Below are 24171 nucleotides of genomic sequence, written 5' to 3'. Positions count from 1 at the left end.
TTGTGAATTGGCGTTGAATCAATAAACTAACTTTAACAAATGAAAACCTAAATACTATGATGGAATGTACTTGTTCATTGTGTTGGAAGCAGAGGAAAATTTTAATCTAAAACCACATCTTCATTAAAAGGGAGCATTGGAAGCCCCCCTGGGGCCTTGGTAATGAAGCAGTTTCCTGCTGTGCCTGTGTGGCATTTGGTATTTGACAGTGTACCCACGTTTACATAAGTACTTCCTCGGCATGGTGAACATTTTCACCGCTTGGCCCAGAGGTCGCTGATTAATGCCAACGCCAGCTACAGCTCTTCGATGAATTAAACTGTGCAGGTCCTCTGTCATAAAGACCGGAGACGACACCTAGTGGCCACTGCCTATAATTACACAATGTTCCTTTTCGTAGGTTTGGAACTTTTATGAGCAGTTTTATATTAATAGTGTCCCTATCAAGTGGAGATATAGATGTATGGATGTAAGGACTGTACAACACAGACCTGGTCACTTATTTTTTAATTGTGGAGCCGATAACTATAGAGGACCATTGTGTTAGGTGAATTATTACTAATATAAACTATTAAGTTGAATGTTCTATGTTGTTACTTGTTTAATCATAAGACAAGGCCTTGTACTGCGTATAGTTATTTCACCTCTTCAGAAAAATTGACTGCCGTGACCCGGATTCGAACCGGGGTTGCTGCGGCCACAACGCAGAGTACTAACCACTATACGATCACGGCTGGCCACTTAGCGGTGCTCGTCCATGTCGGGCCCTGTGTATAGTACCAGCCGTCTTGGTGGGTCCCCATGCTGAATTGATCAATAGTTCTCACGCTTATTTTTCCCATGGTATAAGACAAAGATGACAAATATGATCTTCGTTTAACCTCCATCTTGAGAAAAGCAGAATAAATAAGCGTAATGAAAATCAAATTGCCAGACTTCTCTCATCTTCATTATATTTGCTGCAGTTTTGGACACATTCACTTCTTTTATTTCAACAATTACTTATTTCTGAAACATCATATCGTGCTTAAGGGTACGTGATATGTTGATGTGAAAGTATCGATTGTACTAAAACTTTGCAAGGTAGCAAACGTTAGCACCCAGTCCCAATCCCACCCCTTGTCCTTATTGTCTGGTTTGCTTAAATGAAGAGGAGTGCCAAGAGGATTCCTTGCAAATGGGTCACTGTCTCTGTCTTCCTCACCTTTAGATTGTTCCTCCAAGTTTGCCTCAGTAGCCGAGGCTACTTAAATTAAAACCCTAACCATCCAGTTTAATGATGGAGATTACATAACCCGATGAGAAAATCTGCTACACACATTTTACTAATCATTGCAGCTGGACACCTGGTCCTGCTCATACCAAGACTACCCATTTAGCAGATTTACTTGGGTGGAAATAAGTGATATTCCCCATCAGTGTTTCTAATTCTTGGAAGAAAACATTTATTCAGACAACTGAGGAACTGCTGATGTAGGTCAAATGTTTTGAGCAAATCTCATTCTTATTTAGATCTTCTTTATATCCCTCTAGTCTGCCTTAATCTACATCCGCCACAGTTTCATAATCTCGATTTCTAATCTGAAACTGGATCCCCAAATCCCAGGACTACATCTGTGTATGTGTTCATGTATTGGTGTTGACTCGATCTGCATTTCTGTAAAACACAAATCAAATAAATGGTTCCATCTGTTCACAATGTTCCTCAAATAAAACTGGATAGAAAGTAAATAACTGTTAGATTTAAAATCTTGTGTGTTGTTTTTTTGTGACGCTTATGTTTTAAGTGAGGGTAAAGAGATGCAGGACACTACGTATCCAGCAGATGGCGCCATTTCCCCTCGAAAAACAGCTTCCTCAGCTTCCTCAGCTATGAAAGAAAAAGCTTTTATTTTTCAAATGGCAGCACCGGAAGTTGTTGTGGACGTGTCGCTACCAAGTTTGACAAACCAGCGGCAAACCAGTGAGTGTGTCAGTAAGTACTGAATCACGGTGCAGCTACAGTGAACTGTAAGCGTTGAAGTCACAGCCGTTTATATAGACGGTGATATTTTATGACAACGAGCCGGAGCCGTGTTAGCAAGCTAACCAAGCGTCTAAACCGTCAACTGGTGGAAATGATCGAGTGATTTAAGGTCAGTCTTTGATTTGCACGTTTCTTGGTTAGTTTTGTCTCCCGCCCTCAGTGTCTTAACTTGCTCTTTGCAAATGTTAAACTTCAACCCTGTCCTAATCCACGCATCCATTTGTAACAGCTTGCTTTGTTGACGTTATTAATGTCCTGGAGCTACACAGTTGCGAAAGAGCCAATAAAGCGTCGTGATTGTTGAAAATGTTGATCTCTCTGTGTGCACAATTCTGATTTGTTTATGATAGATATACGTTTGAATCCGAGGGAAGTGTCTCAACACATGAAGCCAAAGGTTTCTAATTTTGACCCTGCAAAAAAACGAAATTATAAAGAGAAGTAGAGAGACCACAGGTTGTTTCTTCACAAGAAAAACGTGGAACTGCACTTTTCCGTGCAGTGGTTACTTATTTGAAAAAAAACATATAATTTCCCCTAATTTTGGTCACTGCCTCAGGTCATGGAAGCTCTCACCTATAAACTGTGTCTGGTGTCCATTAAAGGGGCATGTGACCTTTTTTTTTTTTAGTTTTACCTTCCCTTCTTCCTGTGTGTCTGGGCAGTTCAATAAACTCTTAAAATACCTTTCCCATAAGGTTTTGATATTGCTTGAAAGCAAAATCAGATGCTGCCACATTTACAGACAAAAAGGTGGAGGAATGAGCAACGATCTTATCAATTATGAGCAAAAATGGAAGCGTTATTTGTAAGGTTTGAAGAGCAACAAATGGCTCCAAGACAAGCAATAACCCATTTATTGCCCATGTACCGGCATAACTATGAAGGTTATCTCATTTGAGTTGAAAGTCTGCTGGGAAACAGACTCTGTGTCTCTTAACCACTTCGATTAAGAAAATAGCATATTTTTCCCCGTACATTTTCAGTATACACATATTTAAATTCTGTGATATGAGGCCAAACTTGTTTGTTAAAGATCCTGGGCAGCTTCTGGATGTCTCACAGCAGGTTGTTACCAGGTTCACACCCTCATCAAGTTCCAACTATATGATTGTTTGGAACTATTTCTCCTCTTTGGCATTATTCCTCGTGTGAAAACTTTGCAAATAGTGCAAAATGAAGCGTTATATGGGGAGAGGGTGAAACAGAAATTCAGTAGATTTCCTCGGTTTGGACGCATTCACAACATCTGGATTTCATTTGATGTTCGAAAGCACTCATATGTGCAAGAAACTGTCTTGACTTGTGTTATTAACACTCTGCTTGTAACCCCCCCCCCCCTCCCAAACACAAGGTTGACTTAATTAGGGGTTTTTGAGGATATAAATGACTTAAGTGTGTTATTTTTCCGTGACACAGCAGGGCGGTTAGTCATTGGCCGGAATGGCCTGAAGACTGTGAGAGAGAGAGAAAGCAAGCGTGTCGAAGGTGAGGGAAGAGGAGATCATAATGGAACAAGAACAGATGAAAAAGTAAGGAGGTGAATAAGAAGAAAGAACAGAGGGGAAGTTGAATGACACGAAAGAGAGGACAGCTTACACTGTGAAGCTCACTGTGAGTTTGCCCGTAGCTGCAACTAATACAAGTCAGATGTTTAGTCCTGAATTTGCCTGATGCAGATGGGTAGAATATAATGTTTGGTATGTGGAGAGGTTGAATGATCTAAAGATTGTGCTCTATCTTGATAATACGCGAGGGGAACTAATGCAGGGACCTGGGGGTACTTCCTTTGACAGGTGATGTGAGGAAGCTCGGCCAGCTTTTAAAACAAAATGTATGCACTTCATGCATTATGCTACATCTTATTTGTATAAATACGACAGCCCATCTGAGAGGGTTGGGTTGGGGTAAAAAGGTTAAGAGGGAAAAATATAGTTCACTTACAGTAACTTGGCTTTCTTTGTGGTTTTGTTTTAGTTGATGACAAAAGTGGTTTACTGCTCCAGTGGTCCAACCCTAACATCTGCTGTGTATCTGCGTGGGATTTAGATGAATATGTGGTGCGGTGTGTGTGTGTGACTATTTGCGTCTGGAGGAAGTTGTGAAAGGAGTGTTGATGTGGGTATGTTACCAAAGAGTTGGCTGGTTTTTAGTAATCTGATGCTATACTTATACAAATTGACAGGGTATTTAGGCCGCTGTTTCATCATTTAAGTAAATCCCATAACGTTGTTTGGGAATCTTTGATTAGTCAGAGTCAAACTACAGCTTTGATTTGCATTGTTCACAACTGTCAGATATTGCCAGTGTCTGTGTGCCACGACTTTAAAGGAAAGGGTGAACGAGGACTTTCAAACCTACTTTATCACAGTATATTCGACAGATAGGTGAGATGCAACAAGATATGGTGAATTATCGGTGGATTCAGTTCAGCGAGAGATTCACGTCATTCGCTGCTGGATAAACATTGTGTTCCCCAGTTCCAGAAAAGATGTAAATAAAAACAGGATGCAGTGATTTGCAAATCTCATAAACCAACATTTTATTCACAGTAGATGATGGGGAAACATATCAAATGTCAAAATTGAGACATTTTATTATTTGATGAAAAAGAAATGTGTATATTCTGAAAAACGCTCATCTTGGCATCTTTATGGCAGCAACATCTCCCTAAAAACAAAAAGGCAGGAAAAGTAAGTGGCACTAAAAAGAAACATCTGGAGGAACACGTTGCAACTAATTAGGTTAATTGGTAACAGGTCGGCAACATGACTGGGCATTTAAAAAAAAAAAAAAAAAAAAAGAGCGCCTTCGATATTCAGAGACTCAGAAGTAAAGTTGCAAAGACTTCGAATCGTCCATCAACTACGGTGCATAATATCATCTAAAGATTCAGAGAATCTGGAAACATCTCTGTGCACAAGGGACATGGCTGAAGGTCATTGGATGCCCGTGATCTTCTGGCCCTCAGGCAGCTGTGGTTTGGAAATGGACACGATTCTGTTCTAAAATCACAGCATGAGCTCTGAAACCCTTCCAGAAATCACTGTCTGTGAACACAGTTCATCCTTCCATCCACAAATGCAGGTTAAAGCTCTGTCATGCAAGGAAGAAGACGTTTGTGAACACGATGACGCTATTTTAAAATGGACTGCGGCAAAGTGGAAAACTGTTCTGTGGTCAGACAAATTGGAAATCATGGATACCGGGTCCTCCGGACTAAAGAAGAGAGGAACCATTCCTGTGATCAGAACTCTGTTTAAAAGCCTGCATCAACCGGCAGCTTTCACATCTGGAAAGGCTCCATCAATGCTGAAAAGTTTGAGAACAACATCTTTCATCTTTTTCAGGGAAGGCCTTGCATAGTTCAGCAAGACAACTCTAAAGCACATACTGCTTCTATTACAACGGCATGGCTTCACAGTAGCTGGACTGGCTTGCCTGCAGTCCAGACCTTTTACCAACTGGTAACACTGGTGCATCATGAAATACAAAATGCAACAAAGAAGCTGCTGTTAAGAAGCTTGAATCCTTTATCGGAAAACAATGGGACTCTTTAGGCATTTGGGTTCTACTGAGCTGTGGAACATCAAATGTGGTGTCCCAGCTCAAGATGCTGTGCTGCAGAGGTACCTTCCTCACTTTACATAGTACAGAGCAGAGAGTTGACCAATTTTAAACCTTGATGTAATCGTCTCATTAAATGTGGTGTGTGTGTGTGTTTTTTTTTCTTAGCGTGTTTGCATTGGCGCGATGGCAGAACTTCCGTCTGGCCTGCTGGAGGCATGTGTGGTGGTTGGAGCTCCCAGTGACAAGCTTCGAGACACACACCTGGTTTGTATACGCACAGGCAGACCAAAAGGCAAAACCACATATGTGCTATCGCTGTCAAGCAATTTGATTGGTTAGAAGTATTTCCATCCATTTTGACTTGTCAGATGCAGGTGGATTATCAATACTCATGCATTCCTACACGTGTATTATCAGAAATAGTTTAGCTGTCTTAATTATTTCTAAATGTCCCAGATAAGATTCTGTGTATCGTATGTTTGTGTGCAGTTTTTAGTACATGACATAAGATATCATATGTAATATTTCCAAACCTTCTCACTGTATACAGAGTAAATTAGATGAGCTTCCCCAGCTGGAAGCTGAGGTGCTGCAGGTTCACGCTCCACCCTTTGTGTCCAAGGAGAGTAACTCAAGCCAGGTGATTGGCCCAGCTTTCAGCCGAGTTCAAAGGAGGAGGAGCTTCATCAAAAAGGTAGAGATTATTTATGTATCTTTTATAATATTGGAAAGTAAAACATTGATCCAACAATGGAAAGTTCTGTTTTTTTGTTACAATTTCCAGCTTTCCTTTTTGTCAGCGAGTATGCTGTTTAATACCTACAACAACTTTATATCTCGCTCAGATACATGAAACGGTTTGTTTTTGGTTTTGGCAGAAGAGACGAGATCGAACTGCAGAGGTGCTGTCTAACGGAGAGTCGCCCGGTCGCGCCGAAGCGTCGTCAGCGACGGAGGACATCAGCGTTCCAAAGGATCTGGATCTCATCGCTTTGCCACAGCTCTGTTTTCCTGGTACAGTGTGACTGTTTTAGTGCATGCATTACAATCCATTGTTGCCTGAAGTCTGAGATCTCTGGCTTTATCTATTTTTGTGTTCTGCAGGCAGAATATGGCTGGTATGCAACCCTGTGCTTCTTTTATTACTCTTGACCCACATGCTTTATTGTTTTGCAACCAACCTGTTTCCATTCCTGTGTTTTCCGCTCTCATCACCTGGATACGTTAAACGCATAAACACTGGAGTTCTGGTGGTGTCTGCTCATATTCGAGGATCATGAGTGTCATAACTTGAGTATTGTTGTTTTCTTTGAATAGGTGGTCTTCACTTAACCAGTGAGCAGAGAGAGGACAGCTACCACTTCCTAGTTTTTACTGACTTGTTTGGCAACCGAACGCATGGAGTTGTTGTTCAGTACTACAGAGCTGCACAGGTACAGACACACATACTCTTTAAACATGAAATCCTGGTGAAAATAAGGAATTCGGACCATTGCTTCTCACTGGCTATCTGCTCTCTCAGTCCTGCCAGGAGGGTTATATCCAGAACAGCCACAAGTGGAATTTAACCAAGTCCCGGCTCTATGTACCTTTTGCTGTGTGCATCATCTCTAAGTTCCCTTACTACAATGCCCTGAGAGACTGCTTGTCATGGTATATTATTTAGTCATTACATAACTGGTGAATACATAACTTATGTGTAGAATAATGATATCATTGAACCCTTTCTCCATTTCTCCTACTTGGTCTCCCTCCTCCCACGACATTCTCAGTCTGCTGGTCCAGTTACGGACAACAAGATACGCTGACATTGAGGAAACAATCCAGGAGTTTTCAGCCAAGCTGTCCCTGGTGCCCATACCACCTCCTGGTCAGCTACATGTGGTCAGGCAACGCTCATGTCTTCCTCATGTTTATTTGTCTTTTGTCCCCGTCAAATAACGCCATTCTGCTTTCACTGCTAGATCTCGACAGTAAAATGTGTTTCCATATGTCAGTCCTTCAGCCTCCGTCCTCTTCAAGTGGTTCTCCTGTCCAGGGAGGATCGGGACAGCCCTGTTATCGACATCGACCTTCATCTACCGCTCCTGTGTTTCCCTCACACAACACTGCTCCTGGTAACGCAGAACACAGAGACAGCTGTCGTGTCGCATGCAAGATGAAGTCATGAAGTGGTGAATTGCCATAATACATAACGGATAAAAATGCGTCATTCCTCTCTCCTCCAGGTGCTCTCCTGCCTCCTTCAAGAAGAGAGGGTGGTGTTGTTCTCCTCTGACTGGGCAAAACTCACTCTGGTTGCAGAGAGTTTGCTGCTGTACTTGCAGGCTAGTTCAGCAAACTTGTTGGAATGTCACAGTTTTCTCTTTAAATAGATGTTCTTACAACTTTCTATTTATGTTCTTTTACATATTTTTGATGCTTTTTCCGCTCCCCGCTGCAATGCTTTTATTTTATGTAAAGCACTTTGAATCGTTTAGTACATGAAATGTTCTGTACAAATAAATTTGACTTTGACTTTGTTGATCTGTCTTAAGTTCTTGTGATACTTCTTTCAGCCCCTGTCCTGGCAGCAGCCTTATGTTCCTGTCCTGGCAAGAGGAATGTTGGACTTCCTCATGGCGCCTACCACATTCCTGATGGGCTGTCACATAAACCATTTGGAAGACGTTGCTGCAGTGAGTACAGCAGCAAAATTAAGATGTTCAAACATCCATTTTCCCTGTCACTATGAAGAATTCCAAATCTCGTGTGCTGTGTCGAACATTTTGGGAATTGTTTTTTTATTTTTGGTCGACAATAACAATTCTAATCGGTCTTACTAGAATTAGACACGAAGAATTGTGTTTACGTGTCCAGTAGCTGTCTAAATAAAGTGAAACTATGTTGTTTCATGTTTCTCAGAGATTACTTTGTTCTTTGTTGTTTAAATATGAAACATGTAATTATCATTGTCTGTTTGTTATTGTCTTTGGATGAGCTCTTCAGCATTCAGCAACAACTTTGTTCGTCTTTATCTGGCTTCTCACAGAAGCTTAATTCACATGCTTTACAGTAGCTGTCTGTTCTCTAGACCGAGCCCTTCTCCATTGTACTGTGTCGTAATGAATTGTAGCCGTTGTACTAGCAGTACTGTATGTGTATGTATGTCTTGTGTATATAGGAGACGGAGGACCTAATCCTAGTCAATATTGATGATGGCATCATTGAGTCGTCATGGTCAGAAATCGTCGACCTGCCCACTATCCCTCTGGCTGCAGCTGAGAGCTTTACGTCAAGGTGAACACACAAACCGCGCTGCAAAGCACACTCGATGCCAAGATTGTTAATGCATACAAACACTATGTAGAAACAGAGCGTGTGTGTCCATGTTAGATTTCATGGCAACATTATGTTTCGGAAAAAAGTTGTGTCAGGGTCATGTTTACTCCTGTTTTGCATACCTTCTTCCTTAAAAAAGAAAAACTGTGTTTTGCAAACAGGAAACAAGCTACAGTGGTTTTGTTGCTATAAGTGGGGCTTCAGCTGCTCAACAGGCCAGGGTCTCTTTCTGTCGTGTCCCGAATCTCTTCTATGGGAAACTTTTTTGGACTGCAGGGAGGCCAGTTTAGAACCCAAACTCTCTTTTTTAGGGTAGCCATTCTGGTGTCTTACTTAAAGAAAATATTCTGGCTTTTTTTTGTTGAAACAAGCAAGACCTTCCCCAAAAAAGACAGCGGCAGATGTCGCTCCAAAGTCTTTGTTGATGATTTAGCACCATGTGTTCAGTGGAGCCATACCATGTGCAGTAATGTGTACTCAGTACTGCTGGTACTGGCTTTTGAACTGTGCGCTAATGCCAAGCTTGATAGTCTCTCTTATCTCTTTTCTTTGAGCATACAGCAGCAATAATTCAGCTTGCTTTCAGCTGCAATCAAAGCTGGAATAGAATAGAATTTAATATTAGACATTTTAATAAATGTCATCCCTTAGATCAAATAAAAGCCATTTGAATCCATACCGCACTAGATGGTTCTTACATGACTGGCGCTTTTGTGTCCAGGGCAGAGAGCCTCCAGCTTCACTACGACCTGGAGTTGTGCCACCTGGGAGCAGGCACTGATGTCAACGGCCTTCTATCCCAGCGCAGAGACTGGCAGAGGAAACTTAACTCACAGATACAAAACATCGCCTTGGAACTCGTGGTCAACATCTTCCGGTAAGTCTCCTCAAATGTCCTTAAAAATAAACTTTAGGCCAGTCAGTAACACACAAATGTATTTTAAACCAGTGTTCTAGTTGAAATAAACAAGTTCTTGTCTATTTTCCTCTCTGAATTCGATTTCTCAGAGAGGTCCAGGACTTTCTGAACCACGAGCACAGAGTTTTTAACAGCGAGGAGTTTCTGAGAACGAGGGAGCCAGCGGACCAATTGTTTTACAAGAAGGTCAAATCGCACTTTTGCGAACAAAGATGCACACACAGGCACTCACACAAACTCCTGACTGTGTGTGTCTCTTTGTTGTTGTCCCCAGGTATTAGAAACTCATATCTTTCACTCATTCCTGCGAGACAGGCTCAACAGGAAACGGGACACTTTCAGCCGCATGGAGCAGAGCACGCGTAACGATTCGCAGAGGTATGACGTCACAGCTGAAGGACAGCGGTAACCAGGCAACGGTAGAGACAAGTACAAGTTGAATAGTGGTAGTTTTAACACAATGAAAGCAGGCTGACGTTCTGCTTCCAGACATGCTCCAGAGCTCGGTCTTGAGCTTGAAATTAATCATTTGTTGAGCCTTTTTTGATTATTTTTTATTTAATTTTTTCCCCTTTTTTCCCCCTTGAGCCTTTTTTAACCACAAAAACCTACTTCAGAAATGTTCTGTAGCTCCTAATGAGACTCGCAACGATTAAGAGGAATGGTTTGACAATTCCTGTCTGCAAAGCTGTTCCAGTTCATCTGCATTGCTAGCATGTCATAATTAAACAACCCTCCTCCGGGAGTCCAACAGTATCTGAACAGGGTTAGGGTCAGAACTCTGAACTGGTCCCTCATCCTCTGCTTAGCTTCAGGTCAATATTCTCCCTTAAATGTCTTACAGGACAATGTCAGTACAATCTTCTCTTTAATTGTTACCTCAGATATTTCATTTTATGTTGTCAGTTAGTCAGCTTGATAAAACTGCTCTTTCCCCCAGTTTAAACACCATGTGAAAATCTTCCTCCCGATTCTTTTGCTGGCAGGAATCGCGCCATGACCGCGTTCTCCCGTCGTCCTCCAATGGTTGAAATGTCCAGGAATGGCTACAACCGCTACACCGCGCCTGACCACAGACTGAGCAGGAGACTGGGAGCCAGTCTGCCTAATTTAGATCAGCCCTCTCTTGACACTGCCACAACGTCGGCCATCAACTCCAACAGACAACACTCCGTGAGGAAGATGACCCCTGATGCTGGTCAGTACCAGTGAAGGAAAGGTGAAAGTAATCTGATCAAGTACCACTTCATTTCTAATTACTTTTGTCTCCGTCTAGGGTTGAAGTCTTCTCAGGCAGCTGTGAAAGTTTTCCGTCTCCCAGAGTTCCCTCCACCTTTGGCCTATCAGTATGTCCAGAACTATTATTCGGACATGGTTGCTTCTCTGGGGAAGGCTATCAGTGCTGCACCATCTCATGAATCCTCTCTGCTGGCCAGGTACTCTGCAAAGAAGGGTCTTATTGTACAAAGACATAGATTTTTTTTCCATTCTTAGTACAGTGTACTAGGGGCACAACAGTAAAGTTATATTGCAGACTCTGACTTAACACCAAACAGAAACATTATGTGAGGCAGTAGTGAAATATTGTAAATAACCCCTTTAAGGGTTCTTTTTTTATTGCGTTATGTTCTTGCCTTATTCAGCTTTTGTTTTAACTGCAAATCATTGAAAATCTGAGCTGAAACTGTAGAGTTGAGTTCTGCTGCATCTTTGTTTCCTGAGGGTAGACTGGAAAAACAGGTTATTGCTCTCGAGTCATGGAACTTTGTCATACCATTGGATGGTATCGTTTTTTTTTGTGGTTCAGTAATTCCGAGTGGATTTGCTTTTACAAATTGCGTGAAATTGAATCAGCTGACCTCCAGATGAAACTGAACTGGTTTCATATCTCTCCATCTCTTCCTCCAGGTATCATTACCTCCGTGGTTTGGTGAACACCGTGTCCAACAGGCGTCTCGACGCATTAGAGGATTTTCAGAGTCTTTACAAGACAGACGCTGAAATCTTCCCCTCTGAGATGGTGAAGTCTCTGGTGGACTCTCTGCCAGAATATGAATGTTTACAGGTTAGTTCAGGCCATCATGATTGAGCACTTGAACTGTACTCCTTTACATCCCCAGCTAAAACTTTCCTATTAGATTTGCTATACTGAGATGCACAACATCTCAGTTGCTCATCTGTGGGCTTTACTAGAACGTACAGTTGAATATGTTGATGACTGATGACCTTCACAATTAGCAGCCGTGTAATAAATAAATGTTTCAATCTCAACACAGGCCGACAGACGACCAGAACTCAAAAGCCTTATCAGTCGGGTTAAGAGGGACCAGGAGCGTGCATGTCAGGGCAACGGGCACGAGGAAGGCGCTGTCAAGCACTTCCAGCTGCCAAAAAAATACATGCAGCTAGAGGAGTTTGTGAAATGTGTTCAGGAGTCTGGCATTGTGAAAGATCAAGGAACCATTCATAGACTCTTTGACGCTCTAACTGTGGGTAAGTTTATTTTACAGTGGCACATGTGTTGGCCTTCACTGGGAAGAAACCACTGACATTTGATTAAGTTAAGGGACCTAATGTTCCATTCAAATCTATGGTCCTGTAAGTGTAAGTATAATAAGTAAACACAAGCCTTCCAGAAACTCCAAGGTGTTGGACTAACTGGCTCAGCATGCACAAACACTTGTGCATATAGATATTACCGCTGTTCCCCTCCGTCCTTTTTTTCTAGGCAAACATTTTTCCCTCTGGTTAATCATTGCCTCTTCCCCTCTGAAGTGCCCAACATACACCTTTGGAGATTCAACTAGGGTTTCACGTGATCTTTTGTTGTCAAAGTTGGCATTTTTTAGGTCATATTTAATTTTTTATTTAAAATAAGTAATGTGAGAGCTGCAGTGACTTAACAACATTCGTGTCTGCTCAAGAAAGTAAGGAAGAGGTATTGCTTATATCTTAAAGCTTGAAGTTTTGGTCTTGAACGCAGGAAGAAAGGTTAGAATTGCAGCTTATCTTTCCCTCCACATTCGTTTGTTAGAGAGAGGCTTTTCCGTCCTGTCTGCTATCACAACAAGCTACGCTTTTCTTTCCGCCTACAACCTGTGGAAAGAGATGGGGATTGTTGACCTTTTGCTCCGTCTTTGGTAACAGAATGTTTTCTCAATCAGTTTTTGGTTTCATTGCTTATTGTTTTATGTTAGAGCAGGCTGTTGATCTGTGAAGGAGAGGGCATGGATTGTCCACAAGGACATACCAGACATCTGTAGGAATATGTTTGTAGTTTGTTCCTACTACTACATGCATAAAAAGAATATATTGAGAATGTTGGTATCGGCCAACTGTAGGCAAGAGAGATGGAAGAAAATCTAATCTGAATCAGTTTCCTGTGAGTAATATTTCTTCAGTTTCCCCCCTTGCCTTGAACCTACAGTTAGCCTTTAAAAATAACTTCTTGATGGAGAAAGAAAGCACTGCTAAGTCTGAGGATTGTGACTTGATCTTCCAAAAAGCTTGGATGCATGAAAACACCCGATCCAAAGTCCTTCCAGCGATGGTGCTGTGTTTGAACAGATTTCTGCTTTAGTTTTACGAAGAACTTGCCAACAAAAATCCATCCACGTCAGTGAATTGGTGGTGGAGTTTCCCAGACATATAGCCAAACCTCTGCAGGTATTTCCACCCTTCTGAACCCCTCAAACATTGTCATATGTGGTTGATTGAGTTTCTGTTTAGTTATTTATGGTATTGTGTCATTTGCTTATTACCCTTCCCCTGCTTTCACCCTTATAAGCAGGAATGAAACAGACCTTTAAAACCTCTGTCTGTCTGTTCGAATAACTGGCACAGATTCCGAAAGCTGTTGGGTTTCCTATTTTGAACAGTAATGTCATTTTGAGCCCTTTACTTGTGTGAAAAGGAGACTAATTACCTCTCCGTAAAGAAGTATAGTAATAGTGATTATTACTTTACTACTACTACTCTGTACCTGATTCTCTCTCCATGACATGTTGGTTGGGTGCAAGGCCTCACAGACATTGTATTGTTGTTGTATTGTGAGGAAGACAACCTCCAACTGCTCACTCTGCAGGCATGCAGGCACATTAGACAGCTTGGAAAGGGAGACCGAGTTGGCCCAGTCAGTGAGCAGATGTCTGTGCATGTGTGTGTGAAGCTGAGTTGTTCAAACAAAGATGCTCAGTCAGCCATTTCAGAGTAAATGAATATTGAAATCCGGGTTTAAAATCAGGTCTCACAAGGCATGTGGCTCTGGATTCTGGACACCAAATATGCTGAATTGTTTAGCAAATGTGTGTTTTTGTTTCAGGTCATCAGAAGCAGGTTGGTCCTGACTTGTTCAGAGTGTTTTACACCATCTGGAAGGAGACCGAGGCCGAAGCTCAAGAGGTCTGTACTGTATATACAGGACTGTAAGAAGGTTTTGAATGTATTGGCAAAGCAGCTGCAGGTGGAATATAAACGAGTGCTTATTACAGCTGATTTTATAAGCCTGTCTCAATCCATTGATGATATTAAGAAGCTGCATCAGGAGACCTGGGTCTTGTTAAGTTATTATTTTACCATCAAATCTGTCCATTTGCAAGTAACTCAATAAAAACTCTCATATCTTATTAATTAATGAGCAACAATGAATTAGTGCAATAAAAAGTATTTGGTAGATTCTATTTGCTGCACTACTGTTGCTCTTGGTCATAAAAAGTGGTCGAGACAGATGACCTGCTCTACACAAAATGAATCTAAACTCAAGGTTTTTGTTTGACTTAAAGGTGTGTCTGCCGGCGTCTGTGTTGGAGCACATCGAAACCAACGAGTGCGTCTTCAAGCTGTCGTCCTCGGTCAAGACGAGCCGCGGTGTGGGGAAGATCGCCATGACTCAGCGGCGGCTCTTCCTGCTGACCGATGGGCGACCAGGATATGTGGAAGTGGCGCAATACCGCGATTTAGAGGTGAGAGGAAAAGGATCGAACTGAAAGAGATGTGCATGTTTTCCTGAATAATTAAAATGCCTCGTTCCCGTCTTTTCCTTCAGGAGGTGAGAGTGTCCTCGGCTCCCTTCCTGCTTGTGCGAATCCCCAGCCTGAAGCTACGTGTTCGGGGAAGGAAGGAGACATTTGAGGCTAATTTGAAAACAGAAACTGAGCTTTGGAACCTGATGGTCAAAGAGATGTGGGCTGGGCGAATCATAGCTGACCAACATAAGGTACATTTGTACTCTGAGGAGGTTGTGTGAGTAAATGTGATTATACAAAAGTGTGGGACCCGAAAACAATAATGTAACCAGGCTTATTTAGTCAGTTATTTGCCTTTAATTCTCACATCTCTTATTCAGCATAAGTTACCTTGTGGTTGTGTGTGTGTGTGTGTGTGCGTGCTCTAATTCTTACAAGCTTCATTGATCTTTGGGTGAGATTAAAATTCCATGTGGCGGAAATGAACACAAATACAGTTGAGCAAAGTTAACAGAGGCTTTTCCTTTGTGAAACCAGATGATGCAACTGTAACACGTCTGTCTCTCACTTCTGTCGTGTTTTGACATCTGCTCAGTCAAGCATGTTACCAAAAGGCATGTCCATATAGCACATTTTCAATCTGTATTTTTTTACTGTTAAAATACAGAGCTCAGGATTGTTTGATGAGTCTGCCATTTTGATTAAAGCATGCACTGCTATTGGATATGTTCCTTCTAACATTTATGGTATGAATCTTGATCAATTTAATCCTCCGACTTCATCTTTTTCACCAATTCATTTTGTATTGACATTTATTTTTTTCCTTTTTTATTTTAAAGTGTCAAAATAAGGTTTAAGTCAGAATTTGTCCAATTCTTTGGACTAAAATGCAAACAAACATGCCGTGATGCACGCAAAATTAAAAAGATCTAATAAATCTTTCTCCAGGATCCCCAGTACATGCAGCAGGCACTGACCAACGCCTTGTTAATGGACGCTGTTGTGGGCAGCCTTCAGAGCAGTAAGGCCATCTACGCTGCTTCTAAGCTGGCTCACTTTGACCGCATCAAGATGGAAGGTAGAGAAGTGTTGATTATGATGTGCTATTTCACTATCGGGTTCCCTTTCACTCAGTTTGGTTGTTGATATCGCCCGGTCTGAGTCACACCTAACAGACATTGTATCACCTCTGGAGGAGGTTACGGTGTATATAGTAGATAAACGTATTTCATGCCAGAAATAAGGTGTAGGTTTAAAAATACCGGAGTTCCCCTTTAAGGATCTAAATGTACACATTCTGGACAGGGAAAAAAAGAGCATTTAGGAGAAAATTTATAAAAGCCATCTCGAGCCCTTTTGACACATCACTTTGTACCTGGGACTGATGGGACTTTGTTGTGTCATGAGTGACAGTACAGAGGCGAAATAGTGGAAGTACTTACAGGAGAGCCAGCTTTACTGAACGCGCAACGTCAGCATCAGCTGATTCTGTGATGTCTGCTTGGTATGTGTGACATACCATAGAGGAACACAGCAGGGTTAATGAGGAAGTCTTTTTTTCTGTCTCACAGATAAGATGCAACCCATTTGTGAAAAGTGCATATGTTAAAAAGAGAAGGTGGCCCAGGCATCACCTGCATACCTCAAAATGTGGCCTTGTACAAATAATTTATTTGCATCTTGAATCACAGGGTCAAAACGTCTCACAGGTTGGCCTGGTTGGGTAAACAATGACCCTAATGACTAACAGGCCAGGCAGATGGGTCAGTACCTGACTGTCAGTTTGCATATGCTGCTTCAAACACTTTAACTCCCCACCAGTCAGAGGTGGAGGTCCTCCTGTTCAACCATTTAGGATTATTATGACCTGAAAGTTATTTACGTCTCTTTTTTGTGTCTCTAGTTCCAATGATGGTTCCCAAGACAACGTCAGAGACGCTGAAGCACAAAATCAACCCTTCACTTGAACTTACTGCACCTCAGGCTGTGGATGTACTTCTGTACACACCAGGTATATACACACACACACACACACACACACACACACACTCCTCAGTGTGCCCTGTAACCAAGCAGTCTCTCCAGCATTCCTGTTAACACTGTGGTGACAAGTGTCAGGTTCCTCTACTCCTTGATACGTCAGGATGGCAGTCTGTGATTTGATTGGCTAATCAACAGAACAGTTTCACAATCTGGAATTTCAACTGTGACACACGGTCACTGACATGAATGTCGACTAATGAACGTGCAGTTAACCTTTGATTTGCCATCACCTCCCCCTCTTATAGGAAAAACAGCATCTTTTCCTCTGATCTCCCTTTACTGGAAAACCGCAAGACAGAAAGAAACTGGAAAAGAAACCTCTCTTTATGGTGGCTGTCGATATATTTCTAGTGAAGTTACAAAGTTTTGTCCATTGACTTAGAAGAAATATGTCAAAGTATGCCGGTAGAAAAACAACACAACTGGATTATTTGAATTTACTTTTATGATATGCGAGAAGAAAGTAAAAAATGACTCAACCAGACAGACTCTTGTCAACAGTGAATCACTTGGTACCGGTTAAACAAATGAATATTTAATAAATCTGAATTGGCTAATGCAGTGACTGCATCTGTTGGCTACAGCTGTTATTAATCACTGATATTCAGATTAGCAACAAGAATAAACAAGTTTTCTTTCTTTTTTTTAAAAAATCCCCCTAATTTTTAGATTGCAACCAACAGATGAAGGTAAACAACAAAAGGGAAATACTTTGGAAAGACACCAAATAATGCAAAATGTTTTTAGAGGAAAAAATCCTGTCGAGTTTCAGAGAGGAAATATCTGTGCTAAGGAACTCCAAAGGTATTTATGTAGCTCGTGGTGGTACAAACCTTTTCTAAGGCTGTCCTTTAACTCGACTGGCTCTCCATAAACTAACCACAAGATCCCGCTGATTGACGGTGACACCAGTTTTACTTTTTGCCTCCTTTTTCTTCAATCTGAAATATGAGTTCTGTGACTGTAAAACAAAAGGTAACCGTCGCTTTGTTTACTACCTTGAACCCTCTTCCCTCAGTGAACAACCTCTAACCCCCCTTTATGTTTCGATTACTTCTAGCTTGGATGGCCTCAAACTCTTCCATATTTCCATTGTTATTTAACTTATTTGTTCTTCTTTAAGTATTTGTGCAGCCCTTTGTAACTGTGTTGTAAAAAGTGCTGGAGCTAAGTGACACTTGACCTTAGAACATGAGTTATTTACCATTTTGCCTTTGTGGTTGGCAGACTACTACGAAATGTGGCAGGAAGCCTAAAAAAAGAACAACAAAGCCTTGACATTGAGTGGACGGCCGTATGGGGCCACTTGGATTCACGCTGGTGGCAGACTGACCCCCATCGCCAACACACTTGTGCATTCTCATGCTCAGTCATCAACACACAGTTCTTCTGTCACAGTCTCCTCTTTGAGTCTTCTGTTGGTGAAAAGAGCACATCTTGCTCACTCCCTGCCCCTCTCTGACTGAATATAGGTCACTGAATTGAGTTTCTGGCACTGGACCAGCCCCCCCCCCCCCATGCTTTTTATAACTGTGAATACGCAGGAGGAAATCTGACCGTTAGGTGAAGCCTGGGTGGAGTAGGAGAAATAGTTTTGAGCATGAAGTGTTTTCATTCAAACTGTTGGCTCATTGCTCCTAAGCACTCGAGATACTTTTAAGAGCCCAGTTTGTGGAATTGTTTAGAGCACGTGTAACGTTATGATTTATGTTTATTATATTCTTTCTGTAATCCCATTGATGAACCAATTTAATGGTAACTCTATTCACATTTATTTTTTGCCTATTAAAACAGTGAACACTGGCAGGTGTAAGCCACAAGCTTGTGATAAAGTGTTGAGAAAGAACTGATAAATATTGTGTGTGTGTGTGTGTTTTTCAGGTCAGTTATGGGTGTCTGTCAGTGGGGGGAAGGTGATGGTGTTTGATGCCTCCAGCTGGTCTCTCACACACACCTGTCAAGTTGGAAATGCGAGATTGGTAAGGACGACAAATCCACAGATCCACGGATTTATGGTTGTTATTCATTTCCAGGTTTTTGAGTATTGACCACTTTGTTAGAGGGCTTCAGAAGAGGGAAGCCGGGGGGAGGTTAGTTAAACACAGACAAATACACACAAGAAGTTCATTGAACTGGAATTTAGATGGATTCACCCCTCATGTGAAAAAGAGCTTGAAACAGTCTGTCACTAACTCAATTCATCCTGTTTTTGTCACCCTTGTCTTGTGTAAGTTTCCTTAAGTCACAGCTGATGATCTATGTGTTCAGACTTTTTGAAGAAGCCCAGTAAGAAGAGGTTATAGATAAAGTATAAGTTGTACATATATCTATAAGACCATTAGGATTCTTACTCTGTCAAAATATATTCAGTTCTAAAATATAAGTTTTATAACTTTTTACCTTTTTATTATTTTTTTTACTCCATTGAGAGCTATTCAGCTGCTTCCTTAACCAACACAATATTCTCCGGTGCTCACAGAAATGATGCTGTTGTTCTTCCATCACTACATAAAGCACAAGTCCGAACAGATCCAGCAGATACACATCTGAATAAGATCTCATGCATACCGATGGCATCAAATACAGACAGAACTGTTTTCCTCAAGTGTCTCTTTTTGCCCTCATTGCTTCGTTTCAAACATTGCCACCAGGCTTTGCAAAGAACATGTTTTGGGAAGTTTAAGGTGTGTTTGGGTTTAGTTTTCACTCCCTCTGTGGAAACTTGAATAACAATATAGAAGCCAGTGAGAGCTTAAGCTGTTTGAGGTGAACATTCAAGGCAGATGAGTGCGAAGTTTTAAGATTCTTAAGGCATAATCGCTGACCTCTGCTTCAGACATGCTGGCTACAGTCCCATGAAATATGTAAACATATCCATCTGTGTGTGTGTGTGTGTGATGGGCTGAATATTTGTTTTCTCTTTCCAACTATAACATTTGCTCACCGTTCACTAACATCCGCCTTAATTCAGCTGTAGCACAATAGCTGGTTAAAGTAGCTGCTCATAGGGAACTAAGAGTGAAGGGTAATTCCTTTTTAAGTGTTTTTGTAGCGGCTTCGTTAAAAATGGCTAAATAGCATTATTTTGAAGTTTCGATATGTAGAAACAAACCTTAACAACTGTGCTGTGGTGAGGACTGTGTATTAGAGCACTAATGCCACCCAGTGGAGATGTTATGTATTGCACTGTACTCACAACATCTCAGTATATGTAGTGTAACATGCTCAGTATACATGCTTTAGTCTACCTAGTTTTACACGTATCAGCTACTCCTCTGCTTGTTTAGACATGTTTATGATAGATTTTTTAACAGCATTAATCTATTTCACTCTCAGTCAATCTGAATGAGAGAATATGGTGCAGAATATGTCAGAAAATGAATATGCCGGCCATAAGGAGAGGAGAGGAGGGGACTTTCAAACAGACAACTGATACCAAAAAGTAATGTTTGGAGGATTTTTTGTCTGCTTTAGAAAAAAGTGGCGAGGTGTTTATGCTTTAAACTTAGTCTAGCATGCAGAACATTTAGCTATGTAGCAAACAAATTTAATACACCAGCTGTGCCTTTCTATTTTTTATACAGGAAACAACTCTCACTTCTCTAAATTTTTGCAGCTAAAAAATTGTAAGAGTGTCTGAGGGATGGTCCTAAAACGTTTCTCTTAACTTTTGATAAAACATATTCATTCGAAAGTTACCCGTTTATGTTTAGTCTTAAAACCATTTAGTTTTTTCTTTCTGTGGACACCCGGTTAATTCCGTCTTTGTTATCCCTTTGTTGTCTGTGTTTTCAGAATTGCATGCTAGGAGTAGACAAGGATCAAGTCTGGATCGGCTCTGAAGACTCTGTTATCTACATTATTAGTATGGTGGCCATGGTCTGTAACAGACAGCTGACTGAACACAGGGCAGAGGTCACTGGGCTGGCACTCAGCAATGATAAATACAGGTAGGAGACCTTCTGTCGAAACAAGTGGCTCTGTGTTAGCTCACCCGAATGTTGCCTGCAGTACATAATCATAGTAAATAATCATTTCTATGGATCATAAACCGCATTTGTATGTATGACTTGCAGATATGTGCTAACATAGTACCTCCAGACTAAGAGTCTCTTAGTCAGTTTCTTAGTTTATTACAGATACTTTCATGAATATTAATAATAAATGCATATACTGTAAAAAAAAAACTGCAATCAAGCTGTGTTAATTCATTGTAGAATTTTCTCTTGAGAAAGAAACAAAAAGAACCCAAAAATGGGTCATACTGATAAACGGTATGGGTAAAAACAGTTTTGCTATTCCTTTTGCATTACGAGGATCCAGTAACATTGAACCAAACAAAGCCAACATAATGCTGCTTTGAATTTAAAGTGTATTACCTAAGCTAAACTTTTAGTTTTTGTTACTGCAGAATTATGTGGGTAAAGGCCTTTTTATACTGGTTAAAAATAAAAACACACTGACATCTGGCCTTTGATTGCAGTGGGTAAGTGTTTCATTGGTATCCAAACCCGTCTCAAATGACTGTAATAGTCACAGGTATTTATTGGCTCTGGCTCTGATTGGCATTGATGGGACCACAACACCCAGGTATAAACACTATGAATGAATGTGGGCGCTGTGTTCAGGGGTACAAATGTGGGACGTGCTCACAAAAAAGAAAAGGGAATGGATTTGATCCGCTTTTTTTTAGTGGATGTCCCATTTCAGCGTGCTACTTATGGCGTAAGAATGGTCTGAATAACTACTGATATTTAAAGTAAAGTGTTTAAAATGCATTTTAATGTGTTCTTCAGCAAAACAGTGGCATACTCTTGCAGTGCAGAGGGAACCATCATGGTGTGGGATGTTGCGACTCTTCAGGTTCGTATTCACCCAGCTTTTGCTTACAATCCTTACGAGTGTCCTTCACTGTCAACAAAGGCATAAATGTCATGAAATATCCCAAAAGAACTAGTTCACAGCATTAACACTGACCCCATAAAACCATTCCTCAGGTGAAGAGACACTTCCGGCTCTCCTGCAATCGTCTGCAGTCTATTCACAGCTCTAAGGGAATGCTTTGGTGTTGTAAGTTTTACTCTTGTTGAGGCATTACAGCAGGAAATGGGATTTAACAGTGGACACTAAGTCTCTCTCCTTGTTTAGGCTCAAGGGACAGTATAATGGAGGTGTGGAGGAATGGTTTAGTAAAACATCGGATGAATTTGCCAGAACAGCAAAGAGCCGTAATAAGCGCTGCACTGCTCTTACCTGAGGTAACCCAAAAAGTTTTGTTTTGTTTTTTTCTTTTCATTAGTGTCTTTCAGCTGTGAGAAGTTTGACCCTTCCTCCTCAATGTGTTTGCTTGTGTTTACATCAGAGGGACGAGCTGTGGAGTGTGTATATGGACTCCGCAGAAGTGTGTGTTTGGCATATTAAAGACAGTACCAAACCGTCCCACCGCGTGGCATTGCAGGACTGCACCGGATGTCACTGCATGATAAAAGTGAAAAACCAGGTTAATATGCACACATACAAGCTGCCCTGTTAGGAGCCATTAGAGTGGTGTCCCTCTTATAAGGACTCTAATAACGGTTTCTCTTCTCTTTCCAGGTGTGGGTAGGGGGCGTGGGACGCAGTTCAACCAAAGGGAAGGTTTACATCGTGGACACGGAGAGCTATCAGGTCCTGAAGGAGCTCCACGGCCACAGTGACAGGGTGATGGCACTGTGCTCAGCTGAAGACCGGTACGTCCTCAGTGGAGCGGGCAAGCATGACGGAAAGATTGCCATCTGGAAGGTGGAGTAGACAAACTAGGCTCATTTTAGCCTAGTGTCCAACCTCCTGATGCCTCGGCTCTAAAGCAACTCTTGACCTTCTAATGAACCGTGAAAGATCTCAGAAACTTGGAAAACTGAGGGAATATCTGCGTTTGGGAAGCACAGCAGAGTGAAGCATCGCAACCTGTTTCACGGTTATATGAAGGAATCAAGTGTTGGGTCATTCGTAGCGACGCGTTTACATGAAGTATGGGCAGGTGAGCGGCTTCTCCTGCTTGTTATGAGGATTAGAAATATTAGGAGGACTGTCATGTTAGTTGTCGGTCAGATGAAGGATACACGACTGAAAAACAAAAACTGAGCTCAAGTTCTACTTGATGGCATTTAATCTGCTTTAAAGTGCTTCTCTTCATTAAAGGTTCATACATTTGTTGAACTGGTTGGACAAGTGCAATGTGGGAACACCGTGGGACTGAGCCTCAGCCCCAACTGTGTGTTTTGAGGTGAAAATCTGGATCTCAGAGGAGTCAAACTACCGTGAAAACAAAACTGAGTTTGGAGATTTCACCATCGCCGTGGGAAAACCCCAACAGAAGTTTGTTTGGATGGAAATTATGCTTTAATGGATGCGTAATATGATGACACATGGTGATGGGAATTGGACCCGAAGAATAGTTTATTGTCGAACATCTTGGGAAAAAACGCGTCATAGCCCTGGAATATGTTGACACTTGCAAAAGAAGCCTCCAGTCATCACGCTTTAAGCCAGTTACTTGTCTTATTACTGTTTCTATTTATTTTCTTACAAGAACGGTTCTACTCTTTGTGCGTGTGTGGAGAAACCCAACAAAATGTTCAAAGTTCCTGTCAACAAAGGACATCTTTCAGACGTTAAACATCCAGTTATTTAAAAGGCCAAACATGTCAAATGCTTCACACATGTTGAAATGTATTTATACGATGTAATCGCTTGTATTCTAACTCAATTTTAATGTTATTTGTAAAACTGGAACCAGACTAACAGACATTATTGATCCTTCACATATACGGAGTTTATTTTTTTTGTTTTTTCCCAACGTTCGATCTCCAGGAAGTGATTTTGTTCCTCAGAGAACTGCATTTTGCAGACAACGTGACCCGAGAAGTTCCACTTTTTGTCAACATGTAAATAACTGAGGACAGCTAACACGTGCATCTTGTTTATATACTGAAACGCCACAACTTAACTGTTTTATTTAGACCTATTTTGTTTCACAGACTTTTATAACACTCAATAGGAAACTGTATTTTACCTCCAAAAAGATGAGCGACATTTTTAACCAACAGTCATTACACTTTTATAAAAGAAACAATGAGTTTGTCTTTTTTGTATTTTTTTGCAGCCAAAGGCAGAGTTTAGCAGAGTAACTCAGTAACTGTTCGAATCAAACGCTCCATCAGGAGTTGGTGTTGCTTTAAAAGATCACGGACGACTGTTTTATGCAATCGGCTCAAGTGGCTTTGTAATCTTAACCAATATTAGCCCTTCAAATTTCATGGAAACTTTTACACTCCCCGTCCCAAAAC

General features: G+C 41.3%; 1 protein-coding gene and 1 non-coding gene across 2 annotated transcripts; one reads left to right on the top strand and one right to left on the bottom strand.

The window, feature by feature from the left end:
- Positions 1-662: 662 nt before the first annotated feature.
- Positions 663-734, bottom strand: trnah-gug (transfer RNA histidin (anticodon GUG)). Its single transcript has one exon. It is a non-coding gene; the product is annotated as a tRNA-His (tRNA).
- Positions 735-5765: 5031 nt separating this feature from the next.
- On the top strand, positions 5766-23957 carry dennd3a (DENN/MADD domain containing 3a). Its single transcript, XM_072370177.1, has 29 exons — positions 5766-5860; positions 6147-6290; positions 6475-6610; positions 6914-7029; positions 7119-7249; positions 7369-7480; positions 7594-7713; positions 7825-7923; positions 8155-8274; positions 8760-8875; positions 9639-9794; positions 9926-10022; positions 10111-10214; positions 10823-11034; positions 11113-11272; positions 11745-11901; positions 12113-12329; positions 14158-14237; positions 14618-14797; positions 14881-15051; positions 15749-15878; positions 16704-16811; positions 18725-18822; positions 20639-20793; positions 21640-21706; positions 21841-21913; positions 21992-22101; positions 22206-22343; positions 22439-23957. Exons 1-29 carry the CDS (start codon positions 5780-5782, stop codon positions 22631-22633), a joined length of 3783 nt encoding a protein of 1260 aa, XP_072226278.1. The 5' UTR covers positions 5766-5779; the 3' UTR covers positions 22634-23957.
- The last annotated feature ends 214 nt before the right edge of the window (positions 23958-24171 follow it).

This window comes from Leuresthes tenuis, unplaced genomic scaffold (genome assembly GCF_036924035.1).
Source record: "Leuresthes tenuis unplaced genomic scaffold, fLeuTen1.0.hap1 SCAF_18, whole genome shotgun sequence".
NCBI lineage: Eukaryota > Metazoa > Chordata > Actinopteri > Atheriniformes > Atherinopsidae > Leuresthes > Leuresthes tenuis.
The sequence above is the reverse complement of the archived record's forward strand: the minus strand, read 5'-3'. Positions and strand labels throughout refer to the sequence as shown.